The sequence below is a fragment of the Salmo salar genome, chromosome ssa18 (genome assembly GCF_905237065.1).
Source record: "Salmo salar chromosome ssa18, Ssal_v3.1, whole genome shotgun sequence".
Classification (NCBI taxonomy): Eukaryota; Metazoa; Chordata; class Actinopteri; order Salmoniformes; family Salmonidae; genus Salmo; species Salmo salar.
The window spans coordinates 56,274,626-56,293,797 of NC_059459.1; the positions used below are offsets into that span (position 1 = coordinate 56,274,626).

The following is a 19,172-nucleotide window of genomic DNA, read 5'->3' on the forward strand; positions in this document are numbered from 1 at the left end:
CCCCCAGGGGAGGTTAGATAGCATTAACTGCCCCTGTGTGCTGCAGGGGTATTCTAACACACCACGGTGACATAACCAATGAGCTAGCAGGGGTTCCAGGGCTGGCTACCTACCCAGCAACCCCCAGCCATCCCTGCCTCCTACTGGAGCTCCTATTGTTGCTAAACGACCACAGAGAAGACGCATGCTTTTTTGATGACATTTTAGTCATTTAGCAAATAGAAGCTCTTATCCAGAGTAACTTGCAATAAGTAGGCTCTTTCATGAAACCAAACTGGAGGCACTGTACAGGCCTACAGGTAAAACTTGCAATAAAAAAAGATCACATTTTACATCCAGAGTCAAACAAATTAACTTTGTCAGCTAGATAGGTGTAGTAGTAAACATTATAAAATGCATTAAAGATTGCTGGTAAATGCGTCCATTTTGAGGTGTGGATCTGAATGTCTTTTGTCTGGAGCCCTGCCACTGCATGCAGCCCACTATGTTAGAGGAGTGTGTGTGTGTGTGTGTGTGTGTGCGCGCAAATGAAGCCGATCAGGGCTCTAGGTAATCTGAGTATCATTAGCATCACAACACTACCTCGGCGGCCGCTTCTCTCTCTCTCTCTCTCTCCCTCCATTTCCCCCGCTCTGCAACTCTTCCTCTGATCACTGGGCATCTGCACAAATGCACCACTCAGGGCACTCTAGTGGGCGACCCCCTTTTACTGGAAACGTGTGTGATAAACAGCGACACTCAAACCAATAGCCAGCCGCTATTACTCCTACAACAACCCACAAGTACAGCACGATTCACGATAGAAAAACAAACAAAAAAAATACAATTCCCCTTCTCCACTGTGAATGAATCCTACATTAGTATCATACTCCTACTGGCAGCTGCAGTGGAGCAGCACTACGCAGTAAGCACACTAACACACGCTGTTCTGCTTCAGCTGGAGACAGACCGTCTGCCCCAAATGGCAGCCTAGTCCCTATGTAGTCCACTACTTTTGACCAGGTCCCTATGGGTCCTGGTCAAAAGCAGAAAAATACATTGGGTTCCATTTGGGACGTGGGCAGAGCATCCCTCTGCTTAGAGCGAGAGCCAATTGCCTGCTGGTAGTGCAGAGGGAGATCCCAATCTGACTGGAACGCAACACACTACTCATTCTGGATGGAGATAATAAACTGGTTTATACGAAAGCGACGTCTACTCGAATAACGCTCTCCAATAACTTTACACAGTCCATAGACCGCACAGCATTAGAGTTTGGCATAGAGCTAAGAGTTGGCTCTCTCAAGTGGTGTGTGTGTGTGTAATAGGCCTCTCAATCTCTTTCTGAGCGCAGTGAAGGAGCAGAGCACTGATGGACTGCGATGAGACTACACGGACATAAAGGTTGTTGTACTCACTTGCGTTGCTGTCGGCCAGAGTGTTGAGGTTGCCCGAGATGTCCCGCCTCCGGAACAGACACACCACCTTGGCTTCCACGTTCCCATTGGCCGTCTGAGAGACATATGTGACAAGAGTGGTCAGTCACTACCGGCCAATACTTCGAATGATTGCCATAATCACAATATAATTCTCTGAACGGCATGCCACATTCATAGATACGATTTCCCCATCTATGAATGGAAAATCGGCCATTTTGAATTGTATCAAATGTATTGAATATATGCTAGAACTTAAACTGGGGCTGTAAGTGACGAGGGGGTGACGCGAGACTCTCCATCATTACCATTGGATTAACCATGATCTGAAGAGAGGGAGAGAGAAACGACAAACTGAGGCCTCAATGTTGGGCTCCTCATCTAATTCACACTCAAGGTAATGTCCGAAACGGCGCCCTATTCCCCATGTAGGGCACCGCTTTTGGCCAGGGCTCTTTCCAAAAGCAGCGCACTACGTAGGGAAGGGAATTTTCAGACGCAGCCTCAGCCATAATAATATCTATTATTGCTCCCCCCTCCTCCCCCCCTTCCATTAGTGCTCAGAAGGACAGAGTTCTGCTAGTGATGCTCGCCACAACCCCTTCAATTTAAGAGTGTTATATAAATGAGCTTAATCCCTTTGACTGGGAAACAAGCCTGTGTCATACGCCACTGCTATAGCCAGCAGCATTACGTAATGGCTCTTGCACCAGCATCTTGTCACTACTGTAGTAGTCCTTGCTGGCTAACGAAAGCGGGGGGCAGGGGGGTGGGGGCGGGGGTGGCAAGAAGATTGTGGTTAGAACCTAGGAGGTGTGTGTGAATCTCTCTCTGGGTGTGTGTGTTTTACCACCATCATCATCGCCCCAGAGTTACAAACACACAGGCTCTCAGGTCAGATAAGCTTTGCATTTACAAAATGGGGCTGTCAATGTCAGCGAATTTTTATGTAAACGCTCCGAATCAGAGGGTAGATGTGAAGGACAGATTATTGCACCAACCTTGTTGAGCTCTTCTATTCTGCGGATTAGGTAGGGGTTGCTGGAGGAATTCTCAAAGTACACGTAATCTGAAAAGGGAAAGACAAAAGTCTGAGTCATATGAATCATAAAAATGTGTAGCATTTCAATTCAGAGCATGACTTTGAACTTGACCTCTCCGGTTACTCTTTAACACCTTCAGAGGAAAGTCATTGTAATGCGTCTGTGTGGAGACTGGACTCTGTTGGAGTCTTGGTACAGTCACTTATTGATATGACTAAGGGGAACCCACCACCACTAATGGCAGATGACGTCAACCACCACTCAGACAAGCTTTCACCGGGCAAAATCAATCCATCAAAAAAGCCCACAGGTGCTTGGTGGAGAGAGCGAATAGCCTTGCACGACACACCCCGTCTGTGTCTGCCATTTCAAGTACAAGTGAGCCAATATTCCAAAAAAAATGGGGCCAAAAAAATGAGCCAAAAAAAATGGGACTTCAGTTAAAAGAACAAAGCCCAGCACCTTTGTCTACAGAGATGGTGGGCCTCAATCTCTTCCACACAGCCCATTGATAGTAGCCTATGACTGAAGTAGAGAAGTCTAAATAACAGGCTAATCAATGAATTACCCAGAAGAGAAGTCAGTCTTTGAAGACACACCAAAGTTGTTTTGGTATGCCCACTATTATAGGCCTAGGCTACTCACACGGTTTAGGTTACAATGTCAAAAACGCACCTCTAAATTCTTTCTCGCCAGTGATTAAGGCATGACAGGTGATATTTTTGGTTCTAGCAGTGAAGTGGAAGGGGAAACCAGCCAGCGTGTTTTAGGGGTCATTTGCAGGTCATAGCAAAAGCCAAAAGGCCCTGTAACGTAACTCTCAGCGAGATAAATGTCCCCGATGAATCAACAGCTCTGTTCAACATTAATCTAGGAAACGCAAGCAAATGACGTGATGATATCTAGAACCGTCGTGGAGACCGGACATTGTCTACACCAAGACATTGCCAGTCAAACCAGGCTAATACAGAAAACGTATTGAAAATGGGTGTCTACGAGCAATGCTGTCGCCTTGCATCTGATCAGGGACACTAACCTTAAGACGGACACCAACATTGGCTAACATTGCAATGCATCAGCCATCATATCTGTTCTATAGAAGGAGAGTTACAGGATGCAGCCCAGGGGCGATTCCACGTAAGCGGGAGCAGAAAATATTTTCGGTATCTCAGAATGTTCTGGCAACTCTCACATAAAAACTTCATTGGGTGGAAGGATGCTTTTTTACGTTTGTCTTATAAAACCACTTTTTTGAAAATCATGATGAAATTTGACATTTTAGGACAATTTTAGACCCTGTGATCTGTGAACTGTACACAATCCAGACGACATCTTCATGTCATTAAACTCCATATAGTGTTCTCTCAAATATGGACTTTGTCTACATTATGAAATACAAAATGTTCACATTAAAATGTATTCAACATTAAAAATATGATTATCAAAAACTACCCTTAGATTTTGCTTATTTTTTTTAGACACAACAAACATCATCCCTACCAATTAAGTTTCTACGTCAGAATTGCCAGAACAATCACAGACCAAAAATATTTTCCGCACCTAGGTTAAAAGAACACGTCGTGGATGACGGGAGAAATGCCTCCGCTGCCATTATGTAACCACCGACACTGGGGTGGACAGACTCTGGCTCAAGAGAAAAGAACAGACCGCACACAGCACTGTCACCCTCATATTTCCCTTCATCCATTCACCCCTCTTTCTCCATATTCATCCATGGTCTCGGCTCTCGGTCTTGTCCCGGCGGGACAAATGAAAACACGAAGCCCTCTCTCCACGCTACGGGGGCTCCGTGCCTGCCTGGATGAAAACGGTGAGAGACAGGGAGACAGCAGGCTAAAGCGGTGCCTCGCCGATCAAAGGACCAGGGGCTTTTTTGAACGGGGATCACAATCTGCCCGTCTGAAAAGACAACCTCAGCTCAGACACCCAGAGTCAGTCAGCAATAACCAGATGCCTATGGATGTTCAATTTGTAGGTTATACATTTCAATATGACCAATCGTTGTTTGAAGGACAAACAATCTCAGGAAGAGTAATATGCTTCTCGTCTATTGCAGTGTGTTAGGTGCTTGTGGGTGGATTCAGAGTAGTGAGTGGAGGGGGCCCTTAAAGAAATCTGAAGAACTGCCTAATTAGGTCTATACATTTATAATGACTTGTGGTGCCGTTAGGATCTGTCCTTTCATGACGCAATGGATGCTCTATCGTTTTAGGATCACAGTCTTATTGCTACTTACAAAACACCCGTGGCGAGCACTAACGACCTACGACCCAGTAATAGCACGTTTCTGTTGAGACTTTGGACTGAAACACAGGTGAGTGGATTTTCACCAATTCCATACACTTCTATAGGATGAACTCACATGTAACCAAGCCAATGTCACAAAACAACAGTCAATACTACACAAGGGTCAGCCTGGGGTCCCGGGTCTCAATCTCACGGACCCAGCATTAGCCCCTTACACAGTTGATGCATTCCCAGTAGCACTGATTCCTTCCATGAGCTCTATATTTTTATTTATTTAACTAGGCAAGTCAGTTAAGAACAAATTCTTATTTACAATGACGGCCTACCCGGACCATGCTGGGCCAATTGTGCGCCGCCCTATAGGACTCCCAATCACGGCTGGATGTGATACAGCCTGGATTCGAACCAGGGACTGTAGTGAAATTCTTTGCACTGAGATGCAGTGCCTTAGACCGCTGCGCCACTATATCAACAGGACCCGTATCCAGCCTGCCACTGTTTATTATCTATGCATAGTCACTTCACCCCTACCTACACGTACAAATTACCTCGACTAATCTGTACCCCCACATACAGCCTCGTTATTGTTATTGTGTTACTTTTTATTTTATTTTTTACTCTAGTTATTTAGTAAATATATTCTTAGCTCTATTTCTTGAACTGCATTGTTGGTTAAGGGCTCGTAAGTAAACATTTCACGGTAAGGTCTACACCTGTTTTTCGGCCGCATGTGACAAATAAAATGTCGATTTGAATAGGCTCCTCTGGCTATAAAGCAGGACCTAGCCCTAGACCAAGGCATTCAATTCAACTAATGGAGACAAGTAACAGCTTAAAACACAATTCACCAGAAGGGACATGTGGTCTTACATGAGGTAAAGGCATGTTTTAATACAGTAGCAAGCCTGAATCCAGCAGACTATCCAAGATCAGATGAGGTCCAGAGAAAAACGGCAAAGCTATGACATGTGGGACCCTCAGAAATAACCCCAACTGAGCAAATATAACACAGCGCCCTCATATTCAAATGAACAATTAGAGCACAATTTCATAGCCAACACACAATTTGTCAAGAGTGACACGTCATTTCATTACAGAGCAGAAACTCTACCACAGACATGGAGCAACACAGTAAGTAGCTGTGACAGTCATTCAACTATTGAGGGAAGTCACATGAAAACATATTTTCAAGGACTCTTACCAGCCAAAAGAAGAGAGCAGTCATGTGTGGTCTGTCTCTACTGTTATCTTCCCAAACAGAATACGCTAAACACACCATTTTGATTTTACTATGAAATTCGACAAGAACAAGTTTCCTTGACACACCACTGCATACTAGACTAGTGGCCATATGTATAGCGAGTCTCAGAGTAGGAGTGCTGATAAAGGATATGTTCAACCTTTTAGTTCACATTGAATAAGATTGAATAGACGTGGTGGACTGATTCTAGATCAGCACTCCTACTCGGAAACGCTGGCCCAGACCTACCCAACTGGGTAGATATTCTGCTAGGCAGTGGTTCATGTGACCACCTTGACTGGAGCGAGGAAAATTGGGCAAGAACATCACTTTCCTCAACAGTGGAACAACAATAGATGTAATGGCTGCCTTGTGTGCGCGCTCTCTGAGAAAGGTTCCCCCCAGGAGGGTGACGGTGCACGGGTTAATAAGCATTTTGTCGCACTCTGAGGTGCTAGGATGCAGTGCTGTGAGGGATTAGGCAAGCAGGCCTTGCCGGCAGACAGGCCGGAAGACACTACCATCTGTGGGGCAGTGCCATCTCGGGCACAGTCTCAAGGCCAAGATGACCGAGGGGGGAGGGGCTCTACAGTGCGACCATTTTACTCGCATATGCGCCTAAATATTTGGCGGTGCGACTTCCACTTTTTTCCATTTTTTCCACTTTTTCCATTTTAGGAGCACCAGTGCGCCTTGAAAAATTAGGATTCTATACCTCTAATATTTTTCTACCTGTAAAAAAAAAAGTCAGCGTAGAGCTGTGTGTGTGTGTGGGGGGGGGGGGGTACAGTATAGGGATTAAAAGGCTGAAATACCTTACTGAAATTGCCATGTTAGTAGGGGTAAAATCAAATGACTGCATAATCCTGCAACTAAAACAATGCATTGCAAGAAATAATAGTCTCAGCAGTGTCATGTCTTTCAGACAGTCAGTAGTTAAATCCATCTATGCTGTTGCCTGTAAAACAGCCCAACTCAACATCATCATATATTGCAAGACGTCCGTCTGTATGTCTTTATCAATGGTGTAGAATTCAATGTCTGCGTAGGCTATGTTGTTCAAGTTATATTATGCACAGAAAGCAGACAGCATCTTCTATGAGACTGCACGGTTTAATCAACGTGACCTAAATACAGACGCTCTTGTTGAACCTTACACAACGATAAAATAGCCAGAATGTATGGCTATATTTCACTGACACAGTAGCTGTGCATCCACCAAAACACTTGACTCGAGCCAAGACAGAAAGGAAACGTGAATTACAACAACGTTGCACCAACCAAGTCAAAAATCACTGATGTTGATCATCTTTCTCACCACCAATAATAGTATCGCATATCATCGCAATGTTGATGATCAAATAAAGCGGTCGACCCTAGGGATTGAGGAGCCGGCTTAACTCTGGCCATTTTGCGACCTAACGCAACGCACGTTTACCGGCTTTTTAACATGCAGACCTCAGTGTTGTTATTTTTGCTAAATGCACTATATTAACCTTGGCAGCCAAACAATGCAGCTAAATGGTAAATAATAGTATCTACAAAATGTTACAATTTGCAGAGTAGTTTGAAGTTTAACAATACGTCTTTCCAATGATATAATACATTTCCTTGCTGTGTATGCTAACGTTAATTTACGCTAACTACAGTAGCTAACTACGTAGCAAGCAAGCTAACTGGCGAGTTAAAAATATACAGCTAGCTAGCTAGACAACATAGGTAGCCTGACTGTAAAAGGTAGCTAGTCAAACCAGCAAGTGGTAGTTAAGTAAATAAACCATGTTTTGGCTAGTAACTTTAGTTAACTAGCTGACATACTCAAGTTAACTTGCTGGTTTCAACCAATGACATAAATCAATCATTGGTTTCAACAAAGCAATTAGCGGCAGGCTAGATATAAACTTGGTTGACTATACTACACTACAAGTGGACTAACTAGTCGTCAAATACAACTGACGTTAGATCGTTAGCCAACGAACGCGTTCTAATTTAACATGTCTTGCTATTAAGTTAGCTAGCGCTAGCCTGCTAACTTGGTAGCCAGCATTTCGCGGAAATAAATCGTTCGCTAGATATCTAGCGAATGCAAATCAGCTAGCTAATTACCCTAGCATAGCTAGCTAACGTTCACGATGAGGGCTCCTCAAAATAAAAAATAAATAAAAAAATACTTACCTCCCACTCGGTACATGTTGGCCGCCATTCTCTCGTTACCCCCAACAAACACTGTCCAAGGGATTCCCCTCTTCCGTTAAAAATGTCGATCTAGAGCTATTTTATCCCTGCATTTATTAGAGACCTCACCCGCCGCGAAACAAAGCCGGGACCCGGCACAGTAGCAAAGCTCTGGCGGGTAAAAGTTTAAAGTTTCCGTTGCAATGTTTCGGGGTTCCAAAATGCGTCTTTGTTTCAGTCCGATAACGACCTCCCTCTTCCACACTCACTCACGCATTCACACTTGCAGGCATGCATACACAGCCCTTGATAGCTAGCCTGTCTCTTACTCCACTCTTCCTCCCATCCTCAGCTCCCAGCTTCATCCTCCTCTTCTTCACCTCCGCTCAGTTTGCACACACATACATACACACACACACTGCCCCCCCCCCTCGTTTGTAAACGTCATCTCCGGAAAATGTAACTTCGAATCGGAAAACTCCGGCTACTTATTACACACACACACAATTCTCAGCAAGAAAGAGTTGCTCTAACCATCACCAACACCAACATTATTGTGTCAGCCCATAGATATAAAGTAATACTGAAGACAGGTAATCTGATTCGCATATTTCGCATGAAGAGTATGCAGATGAGCACATTGAGAAACAGCCTTCCATCAGACTTCCTCTAAAACCTACATTCAGATACAGTAGGTACAGTAAGCAAAATGACAACTCAAAGGCCATTATTTGAACAACACTCCCCCCTAGCGTTAATTTCGATAGCATACAGTTTTTTAGCACTACGGTGTAAGTGGAAATGCAGGCATGCTTTTATAATGAAGGATGCTATTGAATTCATAAGCACTAGTTTGTCATTGTTTATTGAGAGAAATATCTGGAGATAAAGAAAACCACGACCCATTGAAAAGTACTTTTAAATAAACATAGAAGAAATCCAATACAAAAGTAAAGTGTACAATAAAGGTAAACATTTCTGAATTTGTCTAATACTCAGGAGAGATTAGTTTCAACTACAATATGAGTAAAGAAAATATTTTTGTTATTCAATTCTAAGGCACTTGAGTGATTGTAACCATTTAGCAAAATGCTAAATTTGTCTGAAGCACATAAAAAGTTCAATATTCATAGAGATCGCAACAGCACAAGATATGTATGATTTTGTATGATATTTATGAGAAGACAATAACCATAAAACACCACTAGGGTAAGCTTGCATGGTAAACAAATTAGTAAACAAAATAGGATATTTTGGAATGTTGTCAACAATTGATCCCTTTGTCGTCAATTAATTATGGCAGTCCCAACAGTCAGTTGTTAACAGTTTGACCTTTTTCAATTGCATCAGTCTAGGAAACTCAAAGATTCAACAGCATTTCACTGATTCTGAGAAGTAAATTGTGCCCAGATGTATTAACGTTTTCATTACATCATGTGTGGCTCATATCTGCATTACAAAACTCCATTGTGTTTGAACAGAGAATCCTATGGACATAAGGGATGTGATTTCTAAACCTGCTTTGATTTAAGAGCCAGACACAAACACTACGCCACAGGTCCAGAAGCCACTCTCTTTCTACGTTGCTCCCTTTCTCTCGCCCTCTGTAAACATTCTCTCCCCTTTGTCTCTCTATCAGCCTCTCTCTGTTTCTCTCAGTCTCTGTCTTTCTCTCCATGTCATCTTCTCTCCCTTAAGGTTCTGGGGAGCTGGTTGAGGTGGAAGAGGAGGAGTGTAGGCGGTCTCCCCCGCTGTCCCCCATCCCTCCTCTCTTGACCCTCCACTGGAGGATACAGGTGTCCTTGCCACCCATGGAGAGCACGTGACTGTCACAGTGGGTGAAGCGCACGTTGGTCACGTGACTGCCGTGGCCCTCATAAATGTGGTTTGGAGCCTGATGGGTAAAATAAGACATTTGATATGTGGTGAGCTTTCTGGTGGAAGGAGTAAAAATGATTGAAATCAATTGAAAAATGTGGCACTGAATTATTCCTGACTTTGGGTTTTGGGCAGGGGTACTGGAAGAGGTGGACTTTACAGAAGTCATCGGCCACCGCCACCATTCTCTCATTGTGGGAGCGACAGAGGGCGTTGATGTCTGTACCGTCTGAACCCTCCAACCACACACCTGTGGGACGACACAACAAAAAAACAAACACACAACCCATGTCAGCCACTCAGTCACAGGTAAAGGGTTGAGTGATATTGAGAGGCTTGTGATAGTTTGAATGCTGGTTCTTCTCACCCATGACGTGAAAGCCCAGTACGCAGGTGTAGGACGCCCATTCTCTGTCTTTGCTCTCATAGCGGTTCCTCAACAGTTTGCAGCCTCCAGCGATGTCCCCTGTTTGAGTAAGATAGTCCTTAGGATAATTGACTTACGGAAATTAGACATGTTGTCCTATAAAAAAATATACCCGTGTTCAAATGAGACATGCACAAATAAAAAATGTAGATGTTTGCACAGTCACTCACAGTAAAGGATTTCGTAATCGCCTGAGTTGGACATAATGTACTTCCCGTCTTTGGACCAATCAAGGTGAGTGATGAAGCTGGAGTGACCCTAAAAGTAACAGACATAACAAAGTGACACAACGCCCAAACACCATGACGAATATGTCCCGTGTCTGACTGAACAACAGGGCCACTGTGCTCTAACTGTAACCCACAATGGATCATTCATTCATGACATAAATAATCCACAACCATCCCCAACATCCCAGGACTGCCCTGCAACTTACATTGCACTTTCCGTAGCGGGAGTAGCGCCGTCCACTCTCTGTGACGTTATAGATGTAGATGAAGTTGTCATGGGAACCCACGGCCAGGAAGCTTCCATCTGAAAGGGTAACAAAACAAAAAAAACATGTTCCAAATAGAGATAAATACAAACAATAGAGGTCAAACCTAGTGGTGAGTCAGCACGTATTACTGAAGCATGGTTGACATTCACTCCATTGTGACACACTGAAGGAGCTTGACCTCTGACCTGGTGAGTATCTCATTACGGACAGCTGTTCATTCCCGTCGGTGTAGTCTGAGACTACATCTTTGGTCTGCAGGTCAAGGACCAGCCACCTGTTACAGGGAGATGGGGGGGAGAGGAACACAACCAGTGTGAAGGTTCGATCCTCCAGACAAACGATTCTGCTTTATCGTCCCGGAGTTTTGGGTAAATATCTAGCGTCGACATCGTGACAAACAGGAACGCATTGATACTGATTAACGCAGTAGATTAGCTGATAACGAATGAGATATTTCTATTGCCTGCTCTAGTCTTCGCGTTTGATGAGGTTGTATTTCAGAGTGGAGTGTCTCACCTGCCTGTGCTGAGCCCAACAGACACCACAGCCCCATTGGGACAGAAATCAGCACACAGCCCATACTCCTGAAAAATATGAGGATAAGTATTTAAGAATATGTTTCACCTTGTGTGTGTGTGTGTGTGTAGGTACGTGCGTCTGTGCATTTATGCCCACTCACCTCTAGCGTGGTGCACCAGTCCAGTTTGTGCTCCTCTGTGTTCCACACGCACACCTGTCTGTCATGTCCACAGGTGAGGAAGACATCCTGGGAGGGGTGTGTGGCCAAGCCCCACATCTCATCCACATGGCCCTGCACGGGGGAGAGCAAACACACACACACACACACACACACACACACACGCTTTAGGTTTCTATTCTCTAAGCTTCAATGTTCACTCCTCGACACTGATTGGCCTGGAGTAAGACATGGTTGACACCTCCAGTAGTTTGACCCATGGATACAACAATCTAATGCTTTTAAATCCACGACGGGGAGAAGTGTAGGGAATCGGAACGCAGAACATGTGCAGACCAGGTGTGTAACCGCAAACCACTCCACATATCACTCCACATATACTCCATCATGCTAATGTTTACATACCTGTACTATGGCCACAAAGCCGTCAGAGAAAGTGCCCCTCAGGATGGCATTTCGGGTGGTACCAACCAACACCTCTTCCCCGTCTACATCCGCAATGCAACGGACCGCCCCGAACATTTCTGGAATCTATAACAAATACATGAAACGTAGATATTATTCTGAAATAATACATAAATAGCCACAAAAAAGGTTTTTAACAAGCTCAGTTTGGTTATTAAGAGTGACAATGCACACACAAACACGCGTCTTTCACCTCACACTCTCTCTCGGGTGCAAGGTCAGCGCTCCAGCGGATGATCTTACGGTCTTTGCCCCCGCCGCTGAGGAGGGCACCCCCCTGCAGCATACACAGAGTAAACACACTGCCATCGTGGGCCCGCGTCTGCCGCATGATCTGGAACGTCTCTGCAAAAGGAGGAAGAGAGAAGATGACTTTGTCTATTGTCACAGGCCCTGCGATAGACGAGCGTCCTGTCCAGGGGGTGTAACTTGTACACCATGCTGCCTCACGCTACAGAAACAGGAGATCGGCTCCTGATCCTATGAGCCGTTCCGGCTCACACAAGCCAAGGCTACTTACTTACTATTGTCACAGGTCTCACACATTTGGAGAGCAAGGGGAAAAAGAGTCACAGCTATGGAGTCTGGTAGCATAGCTGGTTGAGGAGGTACTAAATCAAATGAAACAATATTTTGTCCACATGTTTGTATTTTTTATTACATTTATTTCATATGGAGAACCTAGTCCTAATTTGGAACAGACCTTTGGCCCCTTTCCCCAGTGTCTTGACGTCGCCAGGTGATTTGCCCCATGTCAGGATGTTCCCCTCTGAGTCCCCAGTCAGCACGTCTCCCGTCAGGCTGAACACAAAGCACTGGATGAACTTGGGCTTCTTGTATTTCTAACAGAGAAGAAACATCACAAACAAGTTTGAATGACTATATTTATTGGGATCTTTGTATTTCTGACAGTAGATAAAGATGATAAACATTTATGCAACAAATGAGTTTGAATGACTATATGTAGTGGAGCTGGTTCAGTGATAAATAGCCATGCCTGAGACCTGCAGACTAGTCTAGGCTTCAGCTCAGTGGGCTATAATAGTCTTTCTTGAGGCATCCAAATAAGCCGGGTTTGATATACCCAGTCGGTCATATTTACAGGGTGCTGTTGACAATGTGAAAAAGGCTGTCAATGTACTTGTAGGGACTTATAATGGATTTCACTCACCCCAAAGATGCCCTGTTTCTTGGTGAGTGAGCCAGCACTTAGCGTCCAGAAGTAGACGTGAGACTTCCCACAGGTGATGATGTTGGTGCTGTCGTTGGGGTTGAACTCCACTGTAAACACTGCCTCGTTGGTGCTCTGGATTAACACACACAAGGAGAAGAGTTCAAGTCGTGAAATAATTGATTCAAATGCTAAATATCAATTGAAACTGTGAATCCCAATATCTCTGAACTGCATTTCTATGATTTTGCCACCCTTGGAATTAACTTGAGGACAATTAAAATGTTGTATAAGAGGGTATAATGCATAACACTTCTGCACAAAAGTCTCAATGGGCAGCAGCTGCACTATATGAAAAAAAGCATTGAACTATTCCATTACAGTCCAGTGGGGGATGGCAGTTATGGGCATGTGTTACATACTGTACATTGAACCAACTGCTATATTTACGTGGGCTGCTAACCCCCCCCCCACCCGCCCATGTGACCACTCCCAATTTTTGCTGGAGATCCAAAACTGGACTCTTGAATCTATGGCACTCTCATGACAAATTATGCTTATGAAAAATCAATTTGGCGAATCATACATGTGTGCTACAAGAAACTGTGGACCAAAGACAGGAAATGAGCTCATATAAACACCCACCTAATATCCAAACCACCCACCAACACACAGTCACACACAGACAAATTCACTGTCTAAAATATTTACACAGTTGCCGTGGCAACGTTGCTGAACTTACTCTCAGGGAAGTTGAGAAATTTGGGACAGAAGTCTGCGACAGAACGAGGTGACGTGGACGCCATATTTTTTTCTTAATCTATGCAAACAGTCCTCTTTTTTTCAGGCATTACCGATTTTCACTCTAAGGAACGCTGGCTTTAACAAAGCCTACGCACGCAAATGACAGGCTTGGCTCCCAGCAAAGATACACTAGAGGCTTATTTCATGTACATGGGCAGGTTTGTTATAGCACAAGGAAGCAGATGTATACTGTAAATGATATTGATTATTACTATTTTACTGCAATAAACCTACTGTGCAATATGAATAGGACTCTCTATGTGTGTGTGTGTTCGTATGTGCATGCATGTAGGTGTGTCCGTGCCTGTGTCCGTGCCCGTGTGCTTGCATGAATGCCAAGTGTGCATGCGTGTGTGTCTTGGTGCATTGCTTTACCTTAACCTCTGCGTGCTTGGTTCCTTTGGCGCAGTCCCACACAGACAGCATGTGTTCATTGGAGTCATCAATCACACAGAGGAAGGCTCCAGAGTCCTGCAAGCGGAGGAGACGTGAGTGCGAGCGAGAGAAGGAACCAGTGAGAGGCCATATGGCAGATGGAGAGGTGATGCAGAGTCACAAGGACAGGGAAACAAAGATCAATGGTGAATGTGAAACCATCTCAAGGATCGCGGGTTCATTCCGCTGAGGCTACCCATACCAAAATATATGTACACATGACGGTAAGTCGCCTTGGATAAAAGCATCTGCTAAAACGGCATATATATATATATATAAACTAAGCAAAAAAAAGAAACGTCCTCTCACTGCCAACTGCGTTTATTTTCGGCAAACTTAACATGTGTAAATATTTGTATGAACAGAACAAGACTCAACAACTGAGACAAACTGAAGAAGTTCCACAGACAAGTGACTAACAGAAATGGAATAATGTGTCCCTGAACAAAGGGGGGGGGGGGGTTAAAAATCAAAAGTAACAGTCAGTATCTGGTGTGGCCATCAGCTGCATTAAGTACTGCAGTGCCTCTCCTCCTCATGGACTGCACCAGATTTGCCAATTCTTGCTGTGAGATGTTACCCAACTCTTCCACCAAGGCACCTGCAAGTTCCTGGACATTTCTGGGGGGAATGGCCCTAGCCCTCACCATCCAATCCAACAGGTCCCAGACGTGCGCAAAGGCCTTGGTGTAACGCTCATTCCTTTGACGATAAACGCAAATCCGCATTTTGTGAGACAAAACCACGACACGTCAGTGAAGAGCACTTTTTGCCAGTCCTGGCTGGTCCAGCGACGGTAGGTTTGTGCCCATAGGCGACGTTGTTGCCAGTGATGTCTGGTGAGGACCTGCCTTACAACAGGCCTACACATCCTCAGTCCAGCCTCTCTCAGCCTGTTGTGGACAGTCTGTGCACTGATGGAGGGATTGTGTGTTCCTGGTGTAACTCGGGCAGTTGTTGCTGCCATCCTGTACCTGTTCCGATCCTGTGCAGGTGTTGTTACACATGGTCTGCCACTGCGAGGACGATCAGCTGTCCGTCCTGTCTCCCTGTAGCGCTGTCTTAGTCGGCTCACAGTACGGACATTGCAATTTATTGCCCTGGCCACATCTGCAGTCCTCATGCCTCCTTGCAGCATGCCTAAGGCACGTTCACGCAGATGGGCAGGGACCCTAGGCATCTTTCTTTTGGTGTTTTTCAGAGTCAGTAGAAAGGCCTTTTTAGTGTCCTAAGTTTCCATAACTGTGACCTTAATTGCCTACCGTCTGTAAGCTGTTAGTGTCTTAACGACCGTTCCACAGGTGCATGTTCATTAATTGTTTATGGTTCATTGAACAAGCATGGGAAACAGTGTTTAAACCCTTTACAATGAAGATCTGGGAAGTTATTTGGATTTTTACGAATGACCTTTGAAAGACAGGGTCCTGAAAAAGGGACGTTTCTTTTTCTTTGTTGCTGAGTTTATCCATCTCTCTCAATGTAAGCCTGCATTGGTTGTTTGTGAGCGTTGTATGGAGATTTGGTGTCGGGAGTTCTTCAAAAGCCTTAGTGAGTTGACAAAGGACAAGGTACTTAAAAACATAGACCGTTAAACTCAGTCACATCTAGTGTGTGGGAGGAGGGGTGTTTTGTAGTAAGGATGATCACTTACTGCAAAGGAGAAGGCTACAGATCCTACACCTCGCTCAAACGTGCCCAGTCCTATCTGTTGTAGGGTGATCAGTGTGGAGGAATCCCATATGTGGACATAAGGCTGCAGGGGCTGAGAGACACAATAGACGTATAGGATTTGATGATAAGTGTGACCATTTACAGTACAGAGACTGGGTAAACATTTTCATTCATAAATTGCCTCACCTTGCCATCCTTATCCACCCCAGCCGTCTGTCCCGACGCCACCCGCACCTTGTCTGGATGGATGGTTAGACTGAAGGACAGACAAATTGTGATTTTATACAGCATCACATTCTTTTAACTTGACTATCAATTCTCACATTTTGCTTGCTCAACAACGTGTGTTGATTTTGTACAGTTTGTTGTATTTTATACACATGACAAACAAACTTGAATTATGATATGAGAGGTCATGGTTCAACGTGAGCCACTCACCAGCGGACACAGTCTGTGTGTTTGCTGTAGTGGCGTTGAGTGCGGTTGTTGATGTGGTACAGCACCACCACGCAGGCGATGAAGTATACTGCCTCCCCCGACGCCAGCAGGTACAGGTTGGCTCGGCAGTCGCGCCCCCGGTAACCGTAACTATGCGGCTCCAGTCAAGGTGACGTCACTGAAACGTCTCATTGGTTCATCAGTCTAAATCATTAATTCAGCCTAAAGCAATTTCACCCACAGCTACACCCATGATAATAGGTGATTTATGGATGACACAACTTCCACTGACCCGAGGAGCGGATGGCTTGGCTCAAGGACATTAGGGAATTTACATACATTTCCTCTATCTGACTCATGGGCAAAATGGACTTAATGGCTTTCATCCAACAAACTTAGCACATAGGATATCAAATATTCTAAACAACCATGACTGGGATTTAAAAACATACAGTATGTTGCTAGATCAAAGCCCCATTGGCCGTGACCTGTGGGAGGGACTTAGGAAGGATACACCCAATCGAGTTCCAGTTTCTCTACAGGTGGCTCCATCCTCAGGTCATCGTAGTTCTGGATGTTGGAGGGGACGTACATGGTGATTGGTCGACCGCGGATGAACATCTTGATTGATTGACCTGTCAGCCAATGACAGATGAAGAAAATTGTATGCCAACACTGGACCATGGATACATATTTGTACATCTCCAATTGCTACCATGATTCAATATGAACTTTCGCAAACCTATCCTCAATTTCATGTGGCTATTCGTTTCTCTTTCAATGGCCTGCCTAAACTACCAAAGCCCTGGTGATGCTACAATATCTACACCACAACTCACATTTAGATCCTAATTCATTCAATAATGTTAAGTCAACAGTGCAGTGCCAATAACCTGTATGAATCCCAAGCCCAAGTCTCAGACCTACATGTAGTTGAATGACATAACAGTTAACACATAACATCCCCTATGATGTCTCGTACCTTGGGTTCCTCGTCTCGATCCGGGAGATCCTACGAGAGGAGAGGAAGAGACGGAGACAAATAAACACAGGGATCCGAGCAGAATTAAATCACAGCAGAGCAGGTCCTGCTCTGACATTACGGATCCACTGGGACCAGTTTCAGAGCCGCTCGAATGTGATCTATGAGCAAACCAGTGGGGCGGGTTTCCAACATCAGGCCTGTCACCTAAACCAGTGGTTCCCAAACTGTGGGGCGCGCAATTGTTGGTCAAATATTTTTTTTTACATCAGAGCCTGACAAATGTTCGACAGAGAACATAACATACTGTTTTAGGAAGGTGGAAGAAGAGGGATTGTCTGAGTCGTGTCCGAGCTTAAAGCATCCTGTGTATACATTATATCTCAATAACCAGGTGAATCTCCTCTTGAAACGGACTGCAATCTGGGACCAATAACGTCTCACACTTCAATTTAAAAAGGTTGGGGAGTGGAGAGTTTTTTTTACACGTGCGGTGGAAGGTTCTGGTTTGGGATGTTTCTGGTGGGAAAAGGGGCTTGACCCATCTGTATGTCTCACTATGAAAAGGTTGTTAGTTGTTAAAACTAAAAAAGGCAGGGCCCACGCAACAGGTTGAAGGAGCATGGGAGGGGAAGTCGGTACATTTGAACTACTTACTGTAAGTTATTATCTAGCTCTTTTTATTCGTTATTGGTGACACTACATGGAATTTTCCCATAGGCCTACTTCATACTGCTCCTGGACCCCGTCGAATCAAATCAATGACAGATTTTGATTGGTTTAAAATGTAGGGGTATTTCCACACTATTGCCATTCACATTTCCAAGTATGGACATTCAGTTAGGATATAGTGAGTTCAATTTAAAAAGACCTGGTTACACTTTTGCAACCAGCTCGTGATGCAGAAGAGACAGTTGCAGAAATGACCTAACTCGTGTTGAATTCAGGCAGACCTGTCCCGGGCCAGCTCAGAGAGACAGTGAAAAAAAAAACGGGAATACGTCTAGTCCTGGCAAGCTCACAGAAAGAGAATGAGAGAAATGTTTTATTTTTTGGGGAAAACCATCCTCCTCGGGTAAAACAGTCATCCATCATCCCGTCAGGAGTCTCGGAGTGGTGCGGCAGCATGGTTAACCACAATGGATGGCTTTCCAGGGAGAGTCCAATGGGAGCGTCCCAACCCAGAACGGAGTGGCGGAGCACTAAACAGACTCTCTGTGTTTAACATCAGGAATGGCTGCCGCGCTGCCTCATAAATACGCGAGTGTAAAAAAAGTTTCTCTGTGATCACAGTATGATGAGGGATATTTCTGACCAGGCTTATTTTAGTTTGTGGCAGAGGGATGGACTGTGATGGACTCTGAGTGACCTTTGAGCCTAGAGACGACTAGAGGATGGATGCAACGTCCAGTGGCCAGTCACTTTTACGACTGTCATTATTATAATGTGTAGAGTATTAGTAGTAGTAATATTGTTGTCGTCGCAGTATGCTCCTAGTATATACAGACGTAAGCTATTTTGAGGCTCACTCCATGCACCCTTTGTCTAGTAGAAACCCCTTGTC

At 44.6% G+C, this 19,172-nt stretch overlaps 2 protein-coding genes across 5 annotated transcripts in view; both read right to left on the reverse strand.

Annotated features, from left to right (window-relative positions):
• The window catches only part of LOC106577523 (metastasis-associated protein MTA2), a 32,882-nt gene extending 24,326 nt beyond the window's left edge, over window positions 1-8,556 (reverse strand). The window contains exons 1-4 of one of the 3 annotated variants that reach the window (XM_045701312.1): window positions 8,142-8,556; window positions 2,417-2,484; window positions 1,724-1,741; window positions 1,398-1,491 (exon numbers count right to left, since the gene is read on the reverse strand). In XM_045701312.1, the coding sequence (XP_045557268.1) occupies window positions 1,398-1,491; window positions 1,724-1,741; window positions 2,417-2,484; window positions 8,142-8,169 (208 nt within the window). In that variant the 5' untranslated portion in view covers window positions 8,170-8,556. The remainder of the gene's footprint in view (window positions 1-1,397; window positions 1,492-1,723; window positions 1,742-2,416; window positions 2,485-8,141) is intronic. The other 2 variants (XM_014155620.2, XM_014155621.2) reach the window with 2 other exon arrangements.
• A 431-nt stretch (window positions 8,557-8,987) lies between these two features.
• LOC106577522 (echinoderm microtubule-associated protein-like 3) overlaps window positions 8,988-19,172 on the reverse strand; it is a 30,058-nt gene continuing 19,873 nt past the window's right edge. For both annotated transcript variants that reach the window (XM_045701311.1, XM_014155619.2), the window contains 18 exons: window positions 17,609-17,638; window positions 17,141-17,261; window positions 16,627-16,776; window positions 16,375-16,444; window positions 16,169-16,279; window positions 14,458-14,553; window positions 13,279-13,413; window positions 12,811-12,949; window positions 12,301-12,452; window positions 12,048-12,173; window positions 11,625-11,756; window positions 11,462-11,529; window positions 11,131-11,219; window positions 10,883-10,980; window positions 10,617-10,704; window positions 10,387-10,485; window positions 10,139-10,269; window positions 8,988-10,035 (listed from right to left, as the gene is read on the reverse strand). In XM_045701311.1, coding sequence (XP_045557267.1) covers window positions 9,835-10,035; window positions 10,139-10,269; window positions 10,387-10,485; window positions 10,617-10,704; window positions 10,883-10,980; window positions 11,131-11,219; window positions 11,462-11,529; window positions 11,625-11,756; window positions 12,048-12,173; window positions 12,301-12,452; window positions 12,811-12,949; window positions 13,279-13,413; window positions 14,458-14,553; window positions 16,169-16,279; window positions 16,375-16,444; window positions 16,627-16,776; window positions 17,141-17,261; window positions 17,609-17,638 — 2,036 coding nt within the window. In that variant the 3' untranslated portion in view covers window positions 8,988-9,834. The remainder of the gene's footprint in view (window positions 10,036-10,138; window positions 10,270-10,386; window positions 10,486-10,616; window positions 10,705-10,882; window positions 10,981-11,130; window positions 11,220-11,461; window positions 11,530-11,624; window positions 11,757-12,047; window positions 12,174-12,300; window positions 12,453-12,810; window positions 12,950-13,278; window positions 13,414-14,457; window positions 14,554-16,168; window positions 16,280-16,374; window positions 16,445-16,626; window positions 16,777-17,140; window positions 17,262-17,608; window positions 17,639-19,172) is intronic.